Here is a 15,194-nt window from a genome sequence, read left to right as displayed (position 1 = left end):
CTTTATAGATGCCACTGTCTGCAGCAGACAAGAAGAATGCATAGTTTCTGAGGAAGGGGCTATACTTCCATCTCGCTGTAGACTCAGGAAGGATATTGATCAGAAGGGAAAAAACAGCCCACCACAATGTAGAATGTAATGACGTTCCTCAGCTGAGGCCCTAGGCATTACATTGAAAGCAGAAGGTACAGCGTAGCCCTCAGCATTACAAGTACCTGGATGAAGGACTCCAGATCCCCGTTAAACAACTTAGTAATATATTGAGAAACGGGTCTGGGTTTCCTTTGTTTCTGGGGTTTAGGGGGTACATTTGGAGGCCTGGGAAAGGGAACATGAGCAAAAATTGACATTTCTTAAAATAAAAAAAGGTATACACACCACTATCATGTTTGCTAAAACATAGCCACCCAAAATGAAGCAGCAATTATAGGGCTCTGTTCATACCTGCATTTTAAATAGTTTCTTTTTTAGGAACAGAGGAATGGAATCTATGTGGAAAGCAAAGCCATTACAGACCTGATGGAGACTGCAGCAGAAGGGTGCCATTACCTGAATGGGGTCTGCCTTGTTTCAGTTTAGGTCTATTTTTATTAACGTAACAAAAAAAGAAGTGCAGCATGCTGGCTGATCGCACAATAAGCAATGAGACCCTTGGCTTTTCCTTGGATACTGTTCTCCTATATACGTTTCCCAAATTAATTCAATCTCTCTGTTCTTAAAACAGTACAAACAAATGGAGCTCAAAATGCAAGTGAGACCTTGTCCTTACTGGAGTGCAAAACTACGCTTCACTGCTGATTGTAGCAAAACTACTTTTTATTTAATTTTTAATAATTTCATATATATGACTGATTGATAACTGATCAACAATCTCCAGTTGGATGTATGAATGAAAGTTAAAAGGGTGGTTCACCCATATATTTTTTATTTTCTAGATCGATATATTGAGAAACAATGTTTCTCTCAAATACCTTATGTTGGCAATAGTGCCTGTGAGAGCCGCTATTGCAGACCGCTGTTCCCCTATGGGCTCTTGTCCACTTGCGATTAAATAATCACAGCGATACTCGTCCTGAAAACGTGGACAAGTATCATGGGTATGATCTGCGTTTTTGTTCTCACCTAGCATCCCTATGACATGCGAGTGTCATGCGAGTGCCCTGCGAGTTTATAGATTTTTCTCACCAAGGATCCGTGTGACATGTGTATGCCATCTGTATTGCGTTTTTTTCTCGCTCCCATAGGCTTGCATGGGGGTGCGAGAGCTGAGACTCAGTGCAAAACGCAGCATGCTGCTATTTCACCGAGAGCACGAGTCGTGCCGTTAAAAATTAAGCAAGAGGACACGGCCTCATAGCTTAACACTGGTGCGAGTGTGATCCGATTTTTTATCGGATCGCACTCGCACAGGAAAATCGCAAGTGGACAAGAGCCCTACCCATGACCCCCAGGTTCCGTGACCTCGGGGATCCGGTGATGTCATGTCAAGTTCATGATCACGTCACATCACTGCGGCCAGCCCCTGTCTTCCTAACTCACTGGGCTCTGGGCGGTGTTTCACCGCTCATCACAGCCCAAGTGTGTCTCCTGCTTGCAGCGCTCTGCTGTGAAGGAGGAGGGAGGTGATGGGCTGTGACGAGCGGTGAAACACCGCCCACAGCCCATCACGCACGGACACTGCAGCCGGCCGTGGTGTCAGGAACTTGACATCACATCACTGTATCCCCAAGGTCACGGAGCCCAGGAGTGAGGCATGGGGAACAGCAGTCCGCAATAGCGCCTCTCAGGCACTATTGCCACCATAAGGTATTCGAGAGAAACATTGTTTCTCAACATATCATCGATCTAGAAAATAAAAAATATGCGTGAACCACCCATTTAAGCTGGTGTTTTAGAGATGGCAACTTTAGAGGGTTGACTAATGTCCCACGCAAACCTACCACTGGACTGTGGGCATCTATGGACACTTTGATATCTAATAGTTTGCAGGAATGTATTATGTACATTGAATTGTATACAGTCTATATATACACATTGTGTGTGGCTGATATACGGTCATACCCGTTTAATCAATATAAACTAAAATCCCCCCATTAGCAGGCTTGCAGTTATAAACCATTTATTACCAAAACAGTTGTAGCTGAGGGACTAACAATGTAGTTTTAGCCCAAGGAAACAGCAACGTACCTTGTAGTCATGTATTCTGCCCTATAGCCTGAAAGAAAAGCAAAGAAACTAGTGTACAGCATGTCGTACAATTAACGAATATGAACAAAACAAAGACCCCTTCCATAATTCCAGTAACATTTCTTTGATTTTATAGTTTAAAAAAAAGAAGAAAAATAAAATATGAATATCTGACACGAGAAGCAGCACATTTCTTCACAATTTTATTATCCGGTTTTACACTTTTTTGTTAAACACAGTCAGTTGCTTTCATCTCTACAGATTCAAGACCCCACAAGAAATGTAACTGAACCCGAGGAGGTCTCTCTCTGCCCTAGTAGATGTCATTAAATGGTGGAATACATAATGTGTGCCTTGATCATTCAGTAGGTTCAACAGATAGCTTCAAACTGTTCTTCGCAGATTACATCCATAATCCTTACTGTGATGCATTGATAGGAATAGTAATGTGAACGTTCTTTACAATGCTAATCTTACATGCTTACAATAGCATACAATAATTATTTTTTAACAAAAATCCCTCTACTGTTACAAAACAATGGCAAATAATGTTATTGTCCAATGGAATACCCACCAAAACCCATTAGCACTGCGACATTATCCAATACCTGATGGCTACCAAACTGGTAAATGACAAATATGTTGTAATGCCAGTTATATGTATGAAACAGCTGTCAAACCATCAACATCATCAATTAGATCAGGTACAAGAGGGGCAATCACCTCTCGCAGCCTTTCTCCCAAAGGACAAGGGATAAGACATGTTGAAATCCAACATGCCTAATCCTTCTTCTGTTAATCAGAATGCATACCACTTGTAAACTAGAACAAGATGTGAGGAAGCGGTGGACAAAACACAGCTGGTCTCTTAGCTGTTCTCTGAATCACTGTGTGATGCACCCCAATAGGTATAACACAGGATCAGCTATGCAAAATGTAATGGAATGAGTACAGAATTCCTAAGCTATAGACAGTACACCGGTGACTACCTAGAAATCACTGCCTTACCTTTGCCTTCCCCAAGAGTCCTCTGAAGCAGGTCATGCTTGGCCTGTAATTTCGTGATGAGATTGCAACCTTCTAGATGTTCCCTAAATTTCTACATAGAAAACATTTTGGGCATTTTTAGCAATTTTTTATGCAGACGTTATTGAACTGTAAAACAAAACCCATAGACAAAGTATTTTTGTTTTTACCATAAAGTAGAACTGCTCCGTCTCTTGTTGGTTGGCTCTTCGTTTTGCAATACTGGGTTTACTTAAGTATGTCTCAGATACTGTAGATTTCACAGACTCAGTGGAGCGGCTGTGCTGAAAGCATTCTGAAACATCATAGTCTTCTATTGTGACCATATCTTGGATGGTCTGGAGGGTGGCTTCTGAGGTTTTCTTTACCTGCAAGGTAAAATATTACTGCTAGTGTACAGGGAATAAGTAAAAACTGGTAACAAGGTCACAATTGTAAATCATGATTTATAAAGTAGTAAAACAGATGCCTCAACATTAAAATTATTAAACCAAGTAGTAAAAAATTGGGGGGGGGGGGGGGGGGGGTTCTGGAAATGACTGCATCCATAGACGTGGGAAATATATTTAAATTATTTAAATAAAGCATATTTAGTATCAAATATGATCACCATGCGCAGACGTACAAGCAATCACATGCTATTAAAGAGGTTTTAAATGACTGTATGAGGAATGATCTTCCTCGCTGAAGTCACAAAAGTCAGGAAGATCCGCTGCTGGCAGCTCTTTTTGCAATTGCTGGCCAATGATCTCCAAGTCCGAGAAACTCGGCAAGCCATGGTAGCATGTTTAGGCAACTCAAGATGCTGACAGTAGTACCAGTAACCTGGTGTCATGTTGAAGAACGGCTCCTGCGAAGTTTAGTGATAGACTAAACAGTCTTAGAAGGTGCCAAATTTCTTCAGTGATTCATGGGGTTTAACAAATGTGACCCATCCTTAGAATGTAATGTGTAAATTTATAAGACCTATTAGTTGTCATGGAGTCACGTGTTGGACCATTCCCCTTTTCAGCATATGCCACATCCTTTTAGGTGATGTCAAGGCCCTTGTCAGACAAGAAGCAGAAAGAGGACTGTCACTATATTTATTATGGTGTTTTAGATGCTTTATGCTCCTTGTCTGACAGGGGTGCAACATCACATAAACACGGTGTGGTTTTCACTGAAACTGGGAACGGTCCAACATGTGACAATGACAACTAATAGATTTTAGATAAAAACTATGGAGAAACAGAGCTCACCAGATCATAGAGTGACACCTTTATAAAACAATATATTAGATCCAGGTAATATGCTTACCTGAGCGAGTTATGGAGGAACAACTCCTGTCAAAGCTCAATAACTATTGCTGCTGCCTCGTGGCTGGGGCATGAACTCCATGAGGATGCTTGACGGAAATGACTAATCATAGTTTTGGGCTGCAACAAGAACAAACAGATGCGGTACCGCACCACCTGATACTGCGAGGGGAAGGAGGAGCGAGAATATCCCCCAAGGCTCTATGCAGCTCACCAGAAAGGAACCAGTCCAACGGAGATCAGCAGAAGGGGAGATGAAATCGTGAAAAACGCTGTTGCATAAAAAGTCCTTACTTTATTGTGGATTCATAAAATGCAAGTGAGTCCAAGACCTGATGCTAGGCACTACGAAGGGAGAGGATGACGACAGTTTCAAGCTATTGTGCTTCTACGGGTCCTTGGAATACAGCGGAAAACGGCAGTCTTTCAAAGTGCCTAGCATCTGGTCTTGGACCAGATTACACGATTGCAGTTTTGGGCTGCGCTAAACGAAATTAAGATCTTTGATCCAATAACATAAAAAAGCAGTTTTTATTACACAATGCGTGTCCACGCTGGACTGGCATGTTTTTTTATACTTGAAAAAGACACCAATCTAGTGTGGAAACACATTGTGTAACAAAAAAAACAAAAAAAAAAAAAAAAAGATTCTTTCTATCATTGGATCAAAGATCTTCATTTCGGTTAGCACAGCCCAAAAGCGTGAACTGTCTTTTTCTTTAATCATTAGGTTTTGTAAACTTAGGCTTGACAATCTAAAGAGGTGTCACAATTATCAAGTGAAACACGTTGATAGACTTGACAGTCTTAGTTAGGAAGTGTCAGATTTAAAAGGATTGTCCAATACTAAGACAATTACTTCTTGCGTACTATAATATAATCTCCAGTCCAGTAATATTTGCCATACTGCCAAGTACTAGACCATAATGAAACATGGTATTACCTCTTCACTTTCAATTTTCAGCGTAGTCAGTCGAGACTGAAGCTGTTGGTACCGGAGTATAAGTTCACCCTGTAATGGCTGCTGAGCACTAACTTGACAAACCTTTATTGACAAGAGAAAAAAAAAAAAAGTTTTCACGTCAACGATGGGCACATAACCCTACAACCATGAAACAGAAGGCTTCTCATTACTAGTCAGTGTCTTCTGTTATGCATTTCTTTCTCGACATGTTGTGTTAGCCAGATACAGCTGCTTATTACTTAAAGGTAACCTAACTAAAGGATCAACACCTATAAACTAATTACATGGCTGCATTTTGTCTATTCCAGGCAACCTCATTGTTTAGGAAACGTTCAAAGTATGCAGAAAATGCTCACCTCAAACTTCTAGAGCCCCATATTTTCATGAATAGGACTAGTCCAAAAGCTGTACATTTTGCATAGACCAGTCTTGCCCAGTCTGCTGATGGCACACCGGCTGAGGAGAGATCGAACCACCCCTTAAGGCTATGTGCGCACTTACCGGATTTTGCCGCCGATTTTTTGCGGTTTTGCTGCATGTTTCGCTGCAGAAAATGTTCATAACATCTCTGCAGTGAATCACCAGCAAAACCTATGGGAAAAAAAAATCCTGTGCGCACTATGCGGAATTTGACAGCTGCATGTTTTGCTGCGGGATTCCCGCAGCAAAAACAATTGCATGTCAATTATTTTCCGCACATCGCTGCGGGATTTCACTCCATTGACCCCAATGTAATCGTGAAATCCCGCAGGGAATAACGCAGGCAGCAAATTCTGTGCGGTTCACTGCGTTTTCCTGCGTTATTCCCTGCGGTATTTCGCGGTTTACCTCCGGTAATGTACATCGCTGCCCTGCGGTTTTGCAGGGAAGTGATGTCATTACAGGAAGAGGAAGCCGTGCAGAGAGTAAACACACACACACACACAGACATCACAGACACAGAACACAGACACAGACACATAGAACACACAGAAAGCAAACGGAAATATAGAAAAAAAACACGTGGGCTCCGCTATATATTTACCGTCCAGCCGAGGTAAACACACAGCGGCGGCCCGGTATTCTCAGGCTGGGGAGGGAGAGGGGCAGGGTTAATGTCCCCCGCCCCACTCCCCCTCCGGCAGCCGAGAATATCAGCCGCAGCTGCCCCGGCACTGTTGCATGCATTATGCGGCAGTACCGGAGTGTCTCCGGCTCTTCCTGCCGCCGTGTAGCAGTGGCAGGCAGGGTAATACAAGGGGTTAATGGTGGTGGATCACCGCCATTAACTCCAGGCTTGATCATGGCAGCGTCTGTGACAGCTGACATGATCAACCCGTAAGTAAAGTGAATAAAACACAGAAAAATCCTTTATTTTAAATAAAACACAAACAAGCCTCGTTCACCCTTTTATTAACCCCTCCCGCAACAAAGCTCCGGCGTAATCCACAGCTCCGACGTCCTGTGCTGCTTACATCCAGCCGCGACTAACACACAGCGCTGAATGAATGCAGCCTCGCAGCAGACAGCAGAGGTAATTACCGGTCATTTCCCACGGCCGGTAATGTGAACTCACTGCCGACCGTGCGAAATGCAGCGATCTGTCCTCTATCTGTCTATCTATCCCTCTATCTATCTGTCTATCTATCCCTCTATCTATTCTTCTGTCTCTATCTATCTACTAAGAAGAAAATGATTTTTTTTTTTTCTTTTTTTTCAATGTGCTTTATTGCATTGAATGCAATAAGCACATGTACCAACCCGCACGCGGCCAAACCGCGGCAATACCGCAAACAATACCGCGGTAAAACCGCAGCAAACCGCATGCGGTTTTCGGGTGCGGTTTGCCGCGGTTTTTTACCGCGGGTGCGGTAATCTTTGAGAGCATGCGGAATTTTCTCAAGAAAATTCCATTTCCCAGTGCGCACATAGCCTTACACTGTTCTCCCTGAATTCTAAATCCTGCTCATGATACCACAACCTTGGGTGACTTAAGGGCAGCTCAGGAGTCCCTAGTCAGCCTCTGTGGGACTGCGATCAGCAGAAAGAGCAGGACTGATCCGTGCATAGTACACACCTTTTGGACTACTCCTATTCACTAAAATATGCAGAGAAACATGTTTCATAAAGGTGAGAATTCGCTATATATTGTGAATTTTACCCATACAATGGGGTGACCTAATCAGCTTTAAATTACAAACGCAGATACGTAGTTAGTTTATAGGTCTCGATCTTGTGGTCAGGTTCCCTATTTATTATTTACCATATTGAGCATTTATCTTTTCATTAACAATCTTTAACCAGCAACATGATATCCTGATGTACATTACATGTAGAAATTCTGTGAAATTACCTATAACCAATGTTTTTTTTTTCTACAGCACTTAAATAAGAATGTTCTTTGTATGTTACATGTATGTACGTGCCCAAATCAATGTACACTACAGAAACGACGGTATGAGGACACAACAATTGATTAGTGATTTCGGGTTTTTTATTCAGTCCCATTTCTAAAAATGTATAACATCCATTCCCTATGCATACAGTCTGCCTTTACTGTATTTGCGAAATAATGGCTCATTGAATTTGAGCATGTTCTCGTAATAGGAAGACACCATTGTGACCAGTTAATATATGAAATTTCTTCTCTTCTAAGTATTCTACAACTAAATGAGAATGGTATAATTGAAAAGTTGAAGCATTTGGGAACCACAGCAAATCATCCACAGATTGGAGACCACATGTGGTAACCAAGTGTGTAAGAGTCACCAATGCTCTGCTGACTCAATAACTGCAGGGTCCAAACAAAAATAAGTGTGCCAGGAGCTTCATGGCATGGGTTTTTATAGGCAAGCAGCTGCATGCAAGCCAAAACTTACCAAGCACAACGCAAGACACTGGATAGAGAGGTGTAAAGCACACTGCTAGTAGCGGAAACTGTAGACTGATATAGCACACACTTCTCTATCTGTCCATCTGATGGATGAGTCTGAGTTTGGTAAATGTCAGGAGAAGCTTACTGCTTTTCCTCCATTGTAAATTTTGGTGGAGGAGGCATAATGTTATGGAATTGTATTTCAGGTTGGCCTAGGGCCCTTAGTTCCAGTGACAGAAAATCTTATTGCTCCACCATACAAAGACATTTAGGACAATTGTATGCCCCAGTTTGTAGAAGATCCTTTTTTTTGTCCCAGCATGACCGTGTCCCAGTGCACAAAACAAGTCCATTAAAAGGTGCGGTTGGGCAAGTTTGGATTGGAAGAACTTGACTGACCACACCGAGCCCTGTCCTCAAGCCCATCAAAGACCTTAGAGGTGAACTTGAATGGGGGATTGCATGCCACATACACTCCAAAATCTTGTAGAAAGCCCTCGCGAGAGAGTGAAAGTTGCTATGGCTGCAAAGGGGTAAAAAAGGGGAGGGGGTTTGAGGAGTTACTCATTAATGCTGATGGACTTAGGGTACCTTCACACTTAGCGATGCAGCAGCGATCCGACCAGCGATCTGACCTGGTCAGGATCGCTGCTGCATCGCTACATGGTCGCTGGTGAGCTGTCAAACAGGCAGATCTCACCAGCGACCAGTGAACAGCCCCCAGCCAGCAGCGACGTGCAAGCGATGCTGCGCTTGCACGGAGCCGCCGTCTGGAAGCTGCGGAGACTGGTAACTAAGGTAAACATCGGGTATGGTTACCCGATGTTTACATTAGTTACCAGCGCACACCGCTTAGCTGTGTGAGCAGGGAGCAGGGAGCCGCGCACACTGAGCGCTGGCTCCTTGCTCTCCTAGCTACAGTACACATCGGGTTAATTAACCCGATGTGTAATGCAGCTACATGTGCAGAGAGCAGGGAGCCGCGCACACTGCTTAGCGCTGGCTCCTTGCTCTCCTAGCTGCTGTACACATCGGGTTAATTAACCCGATGTGTACTGCAGCTACATGTGCAGAGAGCCGGAGCCGGCAGCACAGGCAGCGTGAGAGCTGCAGAGGCTGGTAACTAAGGTAAATATCGGGTAACCACCTTGGTTACCCGATGTTTATCTTGGATACAGCTTACCTCAGCTGTCAGACGCCGGCTCCTGCTTCCTGCTCGCTTCATTCGTCGCTCTCTCGCTGTCACACACAGCGATCTGTGTGTCACAGCGGGAGAGCGGCTTTGAAGAAAACGAACCAGGGCTGTGTGTAACGAGCAGCGATCTCGCAGCAGGGGCCAGATCGCTGCTCAGTGTCACACACAGCGAGATCGCTAATGAGGTCACTGCTGCGTCACAAAAAGCGTGACTCAGCAGCGATCTCGGCAGCGATCTCGCTATGTGTGAAGCACCCCTTAGATTAGGAACTCATAAAAGCTGCTGCACATGTAATGTGTAGGTGTTGCAATACGTTTGTCCATATACTCTATGTATGTGTCCAAATGAACTTATATATAGGCTGAAACCACGAAACTTAAAGGGGTTATCCGGCTTATTTTGCTTTTTTTATTATTTACACTATAGGGCTACATTGGGGCAGGTAAGTAGATAGAGACCACTTACCTGCCCTGCTGTCAGCCCCTCTCCCCAGGCTCAGAGCGGTCATGTGACTGCTCCTGCTGTGATTTTGCTACTTCCGGTCATTTCATGTCAACATGGCCAGGCCCATGTTGACATGCAAATCTACCACTGCATGTTGCCGCCCTGCTGGGCTGTACTGTGCGATGAGCCCCGCCCCCCTCCCTGTGCGCTGCTATCTGTGCCCTGTATGTGCTGGACAAACACAGGGCTGCCCTCTCTGTCTAGGACACTGAGTGCTGTTTGCCCAACAGTGTCCTCAGCTCATTATGTTGTATGGTGCCCGGGCAACTGTGACCCCCCTCCCCCGTGCACTGTCTCTGATGACTGCAGCCTCCCGTGCTCCTCGCTTCTGAATACAGTCAGAAGCAGGGATGTCACCTGACACCAGCGAACAACAGCACTGAGCTCTGTATGGGACACTGCAATCATCACAGCACGGAGAAGAGACAGCATGCTGCACGAGTGAGAAGGGAGGGCGAGTGGGGGGCGGAGGGGGCTAGAGAAGAGCGTGCACGGCTGACAGAGTGGGGGGCTAGAGAAGAGATCATGGCTGACACAGCAGGGGGGCAGAAACGAGACTTTATGGGGGTGAGAGACAGGGGAGTGCTGGGGGCAGAGGAGACAGTGCAGTGGGAGAGAAGAGAGTGCATGAGGGGGATAATGTATATTATATAACTCTAGGTGTATGTGTGTGTGTGTGTGTGTGTGTGTGTGCGTGCGGTGCACAGCCCGATGTGGTGTGCGGTGCACAGCCCGATGTGGTGTGCGGTGCAGAGCCCGATGTGGTGTGCGGTGCAGAGCCCGATGTGGTGTGCGGTGCAGAGCCCGATGTGGTGTGCGGTGCAGAGCCCGATGTGGTGTGCGGTGCAGAGCCCGATGTGGTGTGCGGTGCAGAGCCCGATGTGGTGTGCGGTGCAGAGCCCGATGTGGTGTGCGGTGCATAGCCCGATGTGGTGTGCGGTGCAGAGCCCGATGTGGTGTGCGGTGCAGAGCCCGATGTGGTGTGCGGTGCAGAGCCCGATGTGGTGTGCGGTGCAGAGCCCGATGTGGTGTGCGGTGCAGAGCCCGATGTGGTGTGCGGTGCAGAGCCCGATGTGGTGTGCGGTGCAGAGCCCGATGTGGTGTGCGGTGCAGAGCCCGATGTGGTGTGCGGTGCAGAGCCCGATGTGGTGTGCGGTGCAGAGCCCGATGTGGTGTGCGGTGCAGAGCCCGATGTGGTGTGCGGTGCAGAGAACGATGTGGTGTGCGGTGCAGAGAACGATGTGGTGTGCGGTGCAGAGCCCGATGTGGTGTGCGGTGCAGAGCCCGATGTGGTGTGCGGTGCAGAGCCCGATGTGGTGTGCGGTGCAGAGCCCGATGTGGTGTGCGGTGCAGAGCCCGATGTGGTGTGCGGTGCAGAGCCCGATGTGGTGTGCGGTGCAGAGCCCGATGTGGTGTGCGGTGCAGAGCCCGATGTGGTGTGCGGTGCAGAGCCCGATGTGGTGTGCGGTGCAGAGCCCGATGTGGTGTGCGGTGCAGAGCCCGATGTGGTGTGCGGTGCAGAGCCCGATGTGGTGTGCGGTGCAGAGCCCGATGTGGTGTGCGGTGCAGAGCCCGATGTGGTGTGCGGTGCAGAGCCCGATGTGGTGTGGGGTGCAGAGCCCGATGTGGTGTGCGGTGCAGAGCCTGATGTGGGGCTGTTATTTGCAATGCTGTAGTGATAACAGGTCAGGTGCTGGGGCAGAATATACTGACGGGGAATGTGTGTGCAGGGGGCGGGCAGAGGGTGGGGCTGGACACTGAGGCCGGGCAGAGGGTGGGGCTGGACAGTGAGACCGGGCGGTGCAGCTGTGACTGGGAGGTTTAGCACAGGAAGTGGTCAGATTGCTGGAGCTGAATGTAAACAAGAAGCTGCAGAGAATAAAGGGTGAATTCAAGAGGAACAAAAGTTAGAAAACAAAAAATAACAATGTAGGGGTGTTTAATATGACAATACAGCACAGATTAGCTTAAACTCAAACATTTTTGTTATGTCGGACAACCCCTTTAAGGTCTTATCTTACCTCATCACCCAGGTGAGGCTGAAACTCAAATTTCATTGGTGGACAGAAGGCAGTTGGAAACATCTCCATAAATCTCTGCTTGTCATTTCTAGGTTCCAAGTTATCCACTGCATTCTCTATGATGTCCAAGCCTTCATGCCGTGAAGTCTCCAAGTTGTATTCAGCAGATAGATAGGTTCTCATTGCCCTGTTTAAATTTGCATGGTACCCTAGATCACAGCACTTAAGAAAAAAAGAAAGATATCTTGACATCTATATGACTACAAGCCAATAGTGTCCCTATTAGACATATCAATCTAGCAAGTGAATGATTTTAGAGATCTTTTGATTGCATGATATCCTTTACAAACTCAGGCATAATCCTTCAGAGCAATGCCATTCAAACTGTGAAAAGTAAATCATATGGTGAAGTATAGTATAGTAACAAAACAATTTATCGGAAAAAAAAAATGTTACACAGGGGAGGCAGGCGACAAATCTTGGCACCTTGTCTCAATTTTCATTTCACACATGGTACAGTGCTATTTCTCATTCTCAAGAATGCCAGCTGTTAGAAACATTTCATTTAACTCTGCCAAATTGGCTGATGAGCAGTCAGCACCTTTACAAGTGTACAATTTCCAAAAATAAAAATATATTCAGCGGGAAAATTGCTTTTCCAAAAACAAAGCAGAACAGTTAGGTAAAAACTACACAACAATACATCTTGATTGTGCAATATGTACACGTATATACCTCCTCCTTACTGATTTCATACAGAGTTTTACTTTGATGGAATCCATACAGATCTGTATAAAAAATAATGATGGCATGCTTAGTCAAACTGTATTGATTATAGGGAAATTGTAAAGCGGCATCCCTGCCTCTCCGCTCCAGCAGGGACGCGCTCTGACTCACCGCCGCGGCCGGCTCCTTCTACGCTGCCCGGCATCCCTGTTCGCTCCTCTATCCGCCTCCCAAAGTCTGAGTATGCGTCAAAGGACCTCGGGAGCGTACCTGGCTACCAGCTTGTCCTGCCTGTTGGAACATGGTTCCAGTACTGTCCTGTCCGTACCCGGCTACCAGCTCGTCCTGCCTCTTGGCAACTGGTTGCAGTCCTGTCCTGCCCCTACCTGGTTACCAGCCTGTCCTGCCTGTTGGCACTTGGTTCCAGTTCCGTCCTCCCTGTACTATAGACTCTGATTGCCCTGTTATTACTAGAGACTTTGTCTGCCCGGCCTGCCCTGGCCATGCCATCTGCTTTGCTAGTGACTCTGCCTGTCCATCCTGCCCTGTCGGTGCTAGAGACATTGCCTGCCCATCTTGCTTGTGCTGTGTGCTTTGAGCCACCCTGGTGATTCTTGTCTGCTCCTATGTCCGCCCCTGTCCTGGTGGTCAGCTGCCCAGTCCCGGTCCTCTACCCCATGGGAAGGATACGCCCGAGGTTCCCATGTGGTCCAGTGGTTCCACTTCAGCTAGCCGCAGTATCTTCCCCTGGTGGCGAGCGTGACAAAGATTATCTCTAAAACTCATCTTTTTTACAGTCTTAATTTTAATAAGTTAAAAAAAACCCTAAAATTAAAGTGTACATATTCTTTTTTTATTCAATATGTAGTCTGTTCCTAACATGTTCAGCAGATCGGTTCCTGGAGTCCAGGTTCTGAAATGCCTACTAATCACTCAAAAAGACGCTTTGCATTGTGCCGCTCAGCAAGGGCAAACACTGCGCTCTTTAATGCGTTCCCTCACAGGGCGGTCTATGAGTTCCTATATCCTCTTTGTGGAGTATCAGGCCCATAGTAAACTCAATTGGGCTAACTGAAAAAACAGGCTTTGCAGCTACCACTGTGCCTAGTAAACAATTAAAATAAAATGGCTTTTGTTGGAGTTTCAATGTAATCAATAACGCTACCGTGAAAGAGTAACTACACTTTATTTTTTAATTATTGATCATTTTTTGTAAGGGTATTAATGTAATGTACTCCATTACCTTATTCCTTCTATACATAAAACCATACTAAAAGTGCTGACTTATCTGCCTAGCATGTGCTGCCTTAGCGGCTGATTTGAACTGAAGGTCTGAAACAAAAAATGATATTCCTGTGTGAGTTTCTCTGCTCCACTCTCCCATGCTCAGACACCATCTACACTCCCTCTGCCTGAGGATGAGTGGCAAACAAACTCACTGAGTATGGATGCTAGATGTTGAGTTCAAGTCAGCAACTAAGGGGCCCCATACACAATAAATAGTTGTTTGTTGAAAGCTATTTCAGCTGGTACTTCGCTGTCCTAACTTCATTACACAGGAATGTATCCAATGGTGGATTGACACGCAAAGTATATTAGAATTTTTCACCATGTTCTTATTAGTCATTGACTTTACACAAACTTGAGATGTATATTTGGTGAGGTTCAGTGGGTGGTTTCCTTACCACAAGGTCTGCACAATAGTGATTTAGTCATATTATTACTGTCTAGCTTCTACAAAGGAAACAATTATTGTGGTGGGAGAAGGTAGTGAAAGAAGTGGTTAACCACATATTACATAAAGAGAAAAAAAACAGAACATTTCTCTGTATGACAAATAGCAAACTAAAATAATTCTAATAGACAAAACTTGTCAGAGAATGTGTAATATCATCCTTACACTGAGATAATGGCTGCTTATTGCCCCGTCTTTATATTACAATAAACATTTATACTTGCCTATCAAAGTGCACATTTTGTCAAACCTATCTAAAATAGAAATTGGATGAACATCCATTTCGGCAACCGCTTTCCATGTGAATGGCTAAGAAAGTGAATCTTTTTTTTTTTAATTTTACATAGTGTATGTCATTAAACATCCTGTAGATCGGTGGGGGTCAAAGCCCTGAGACCCCACCAATCACTCAGACACTGTTGCGAAACACAGAGTTCAAGAAAAACAGACAGGTGTACTAAGAACAGCTACTATCCTTTCCCATTATCTCATTACTGGTGTTGTCCCACAAACAAAGAACATTATAAATCAATATAGATAATTATTAGTGATGCGCGAGCTTGCACGCTACTGCTTGATACTCGATTGAGAATCAGAGTGCTCAGGGAACGCTCGTTACTTGACTATCGTGGGTGATTGAGCGCCGGCTATTAGCCAATCAATGTGGGGCTTGTCTGCCATAC

General features: G+C 45.3%; 1 protein-coding gene across 5 annotated transcripts in view; it reads right to left on the bottom strand.

Annotated features, from left to right (window-relative positions):
• SRGAP1 (SLIT-ROBO Rho GTPase activating protein 1) overlaps window positions 1-15,194 on the bottom strand; it is a 233,729-nt gene that overhangs the window by 33,095 nt on the left and 185,440 nt on the right. For 3 of the 5 annotated variants that reach the window (XM_075344824.1, XM_075344820.1, XM_075344821.1), the window contains exons 7-11: window positions 12,051-12,272; window positions 5,455-5,556; window positions 3,384-3,581; window positions 3,196-3,286; window positions 2,188-2,215 (exon numbers count right to left, since the gene is read on the bottom strand). In XM_075344824.1, coding sequence (XP_075200939.1) covers window positions 2,188-2,215; window positions 3,196-3,286; window positions 3,384-3,581; window positions 5,455-5,556; window positions 12,051-12,272 — 641 coding nt within the window. Of the gene's footprint in view, window positions 1-215; window positions 319-2,187; window positions 2,216-3,195; window positions 3,287-3,383; window positions 3,582-5,454; window positions 5,557-12,050; window positions 12,273-15,194 lie in introns of all 5 variants that reach the window. The other 2 variants (XM_075344822.1, XM_075344823.1) reach the window with 1 other exon arrangement.

This window comes from Anomaloglossus baeobatrachus, chromosome 4 (genome assembly GCF_048569485.1).
Source record: "Anomaloglossus baeobatrachus isolate aAnoBae1 chromosome 4, aAnoBae1.hap1, whole genome shotgun sequence".
NCBI classification, from domain to species: domain Eukaryota; kingdom Metazoa; phylum Chordata; class Amphibia; order Anura; family Aromobatidae; genus Anomaloglossus; species Anomaloglossus baeobatrachus.
This window is presented reverse-complemented; position numbering and strand designations above follow the sequence as displayed.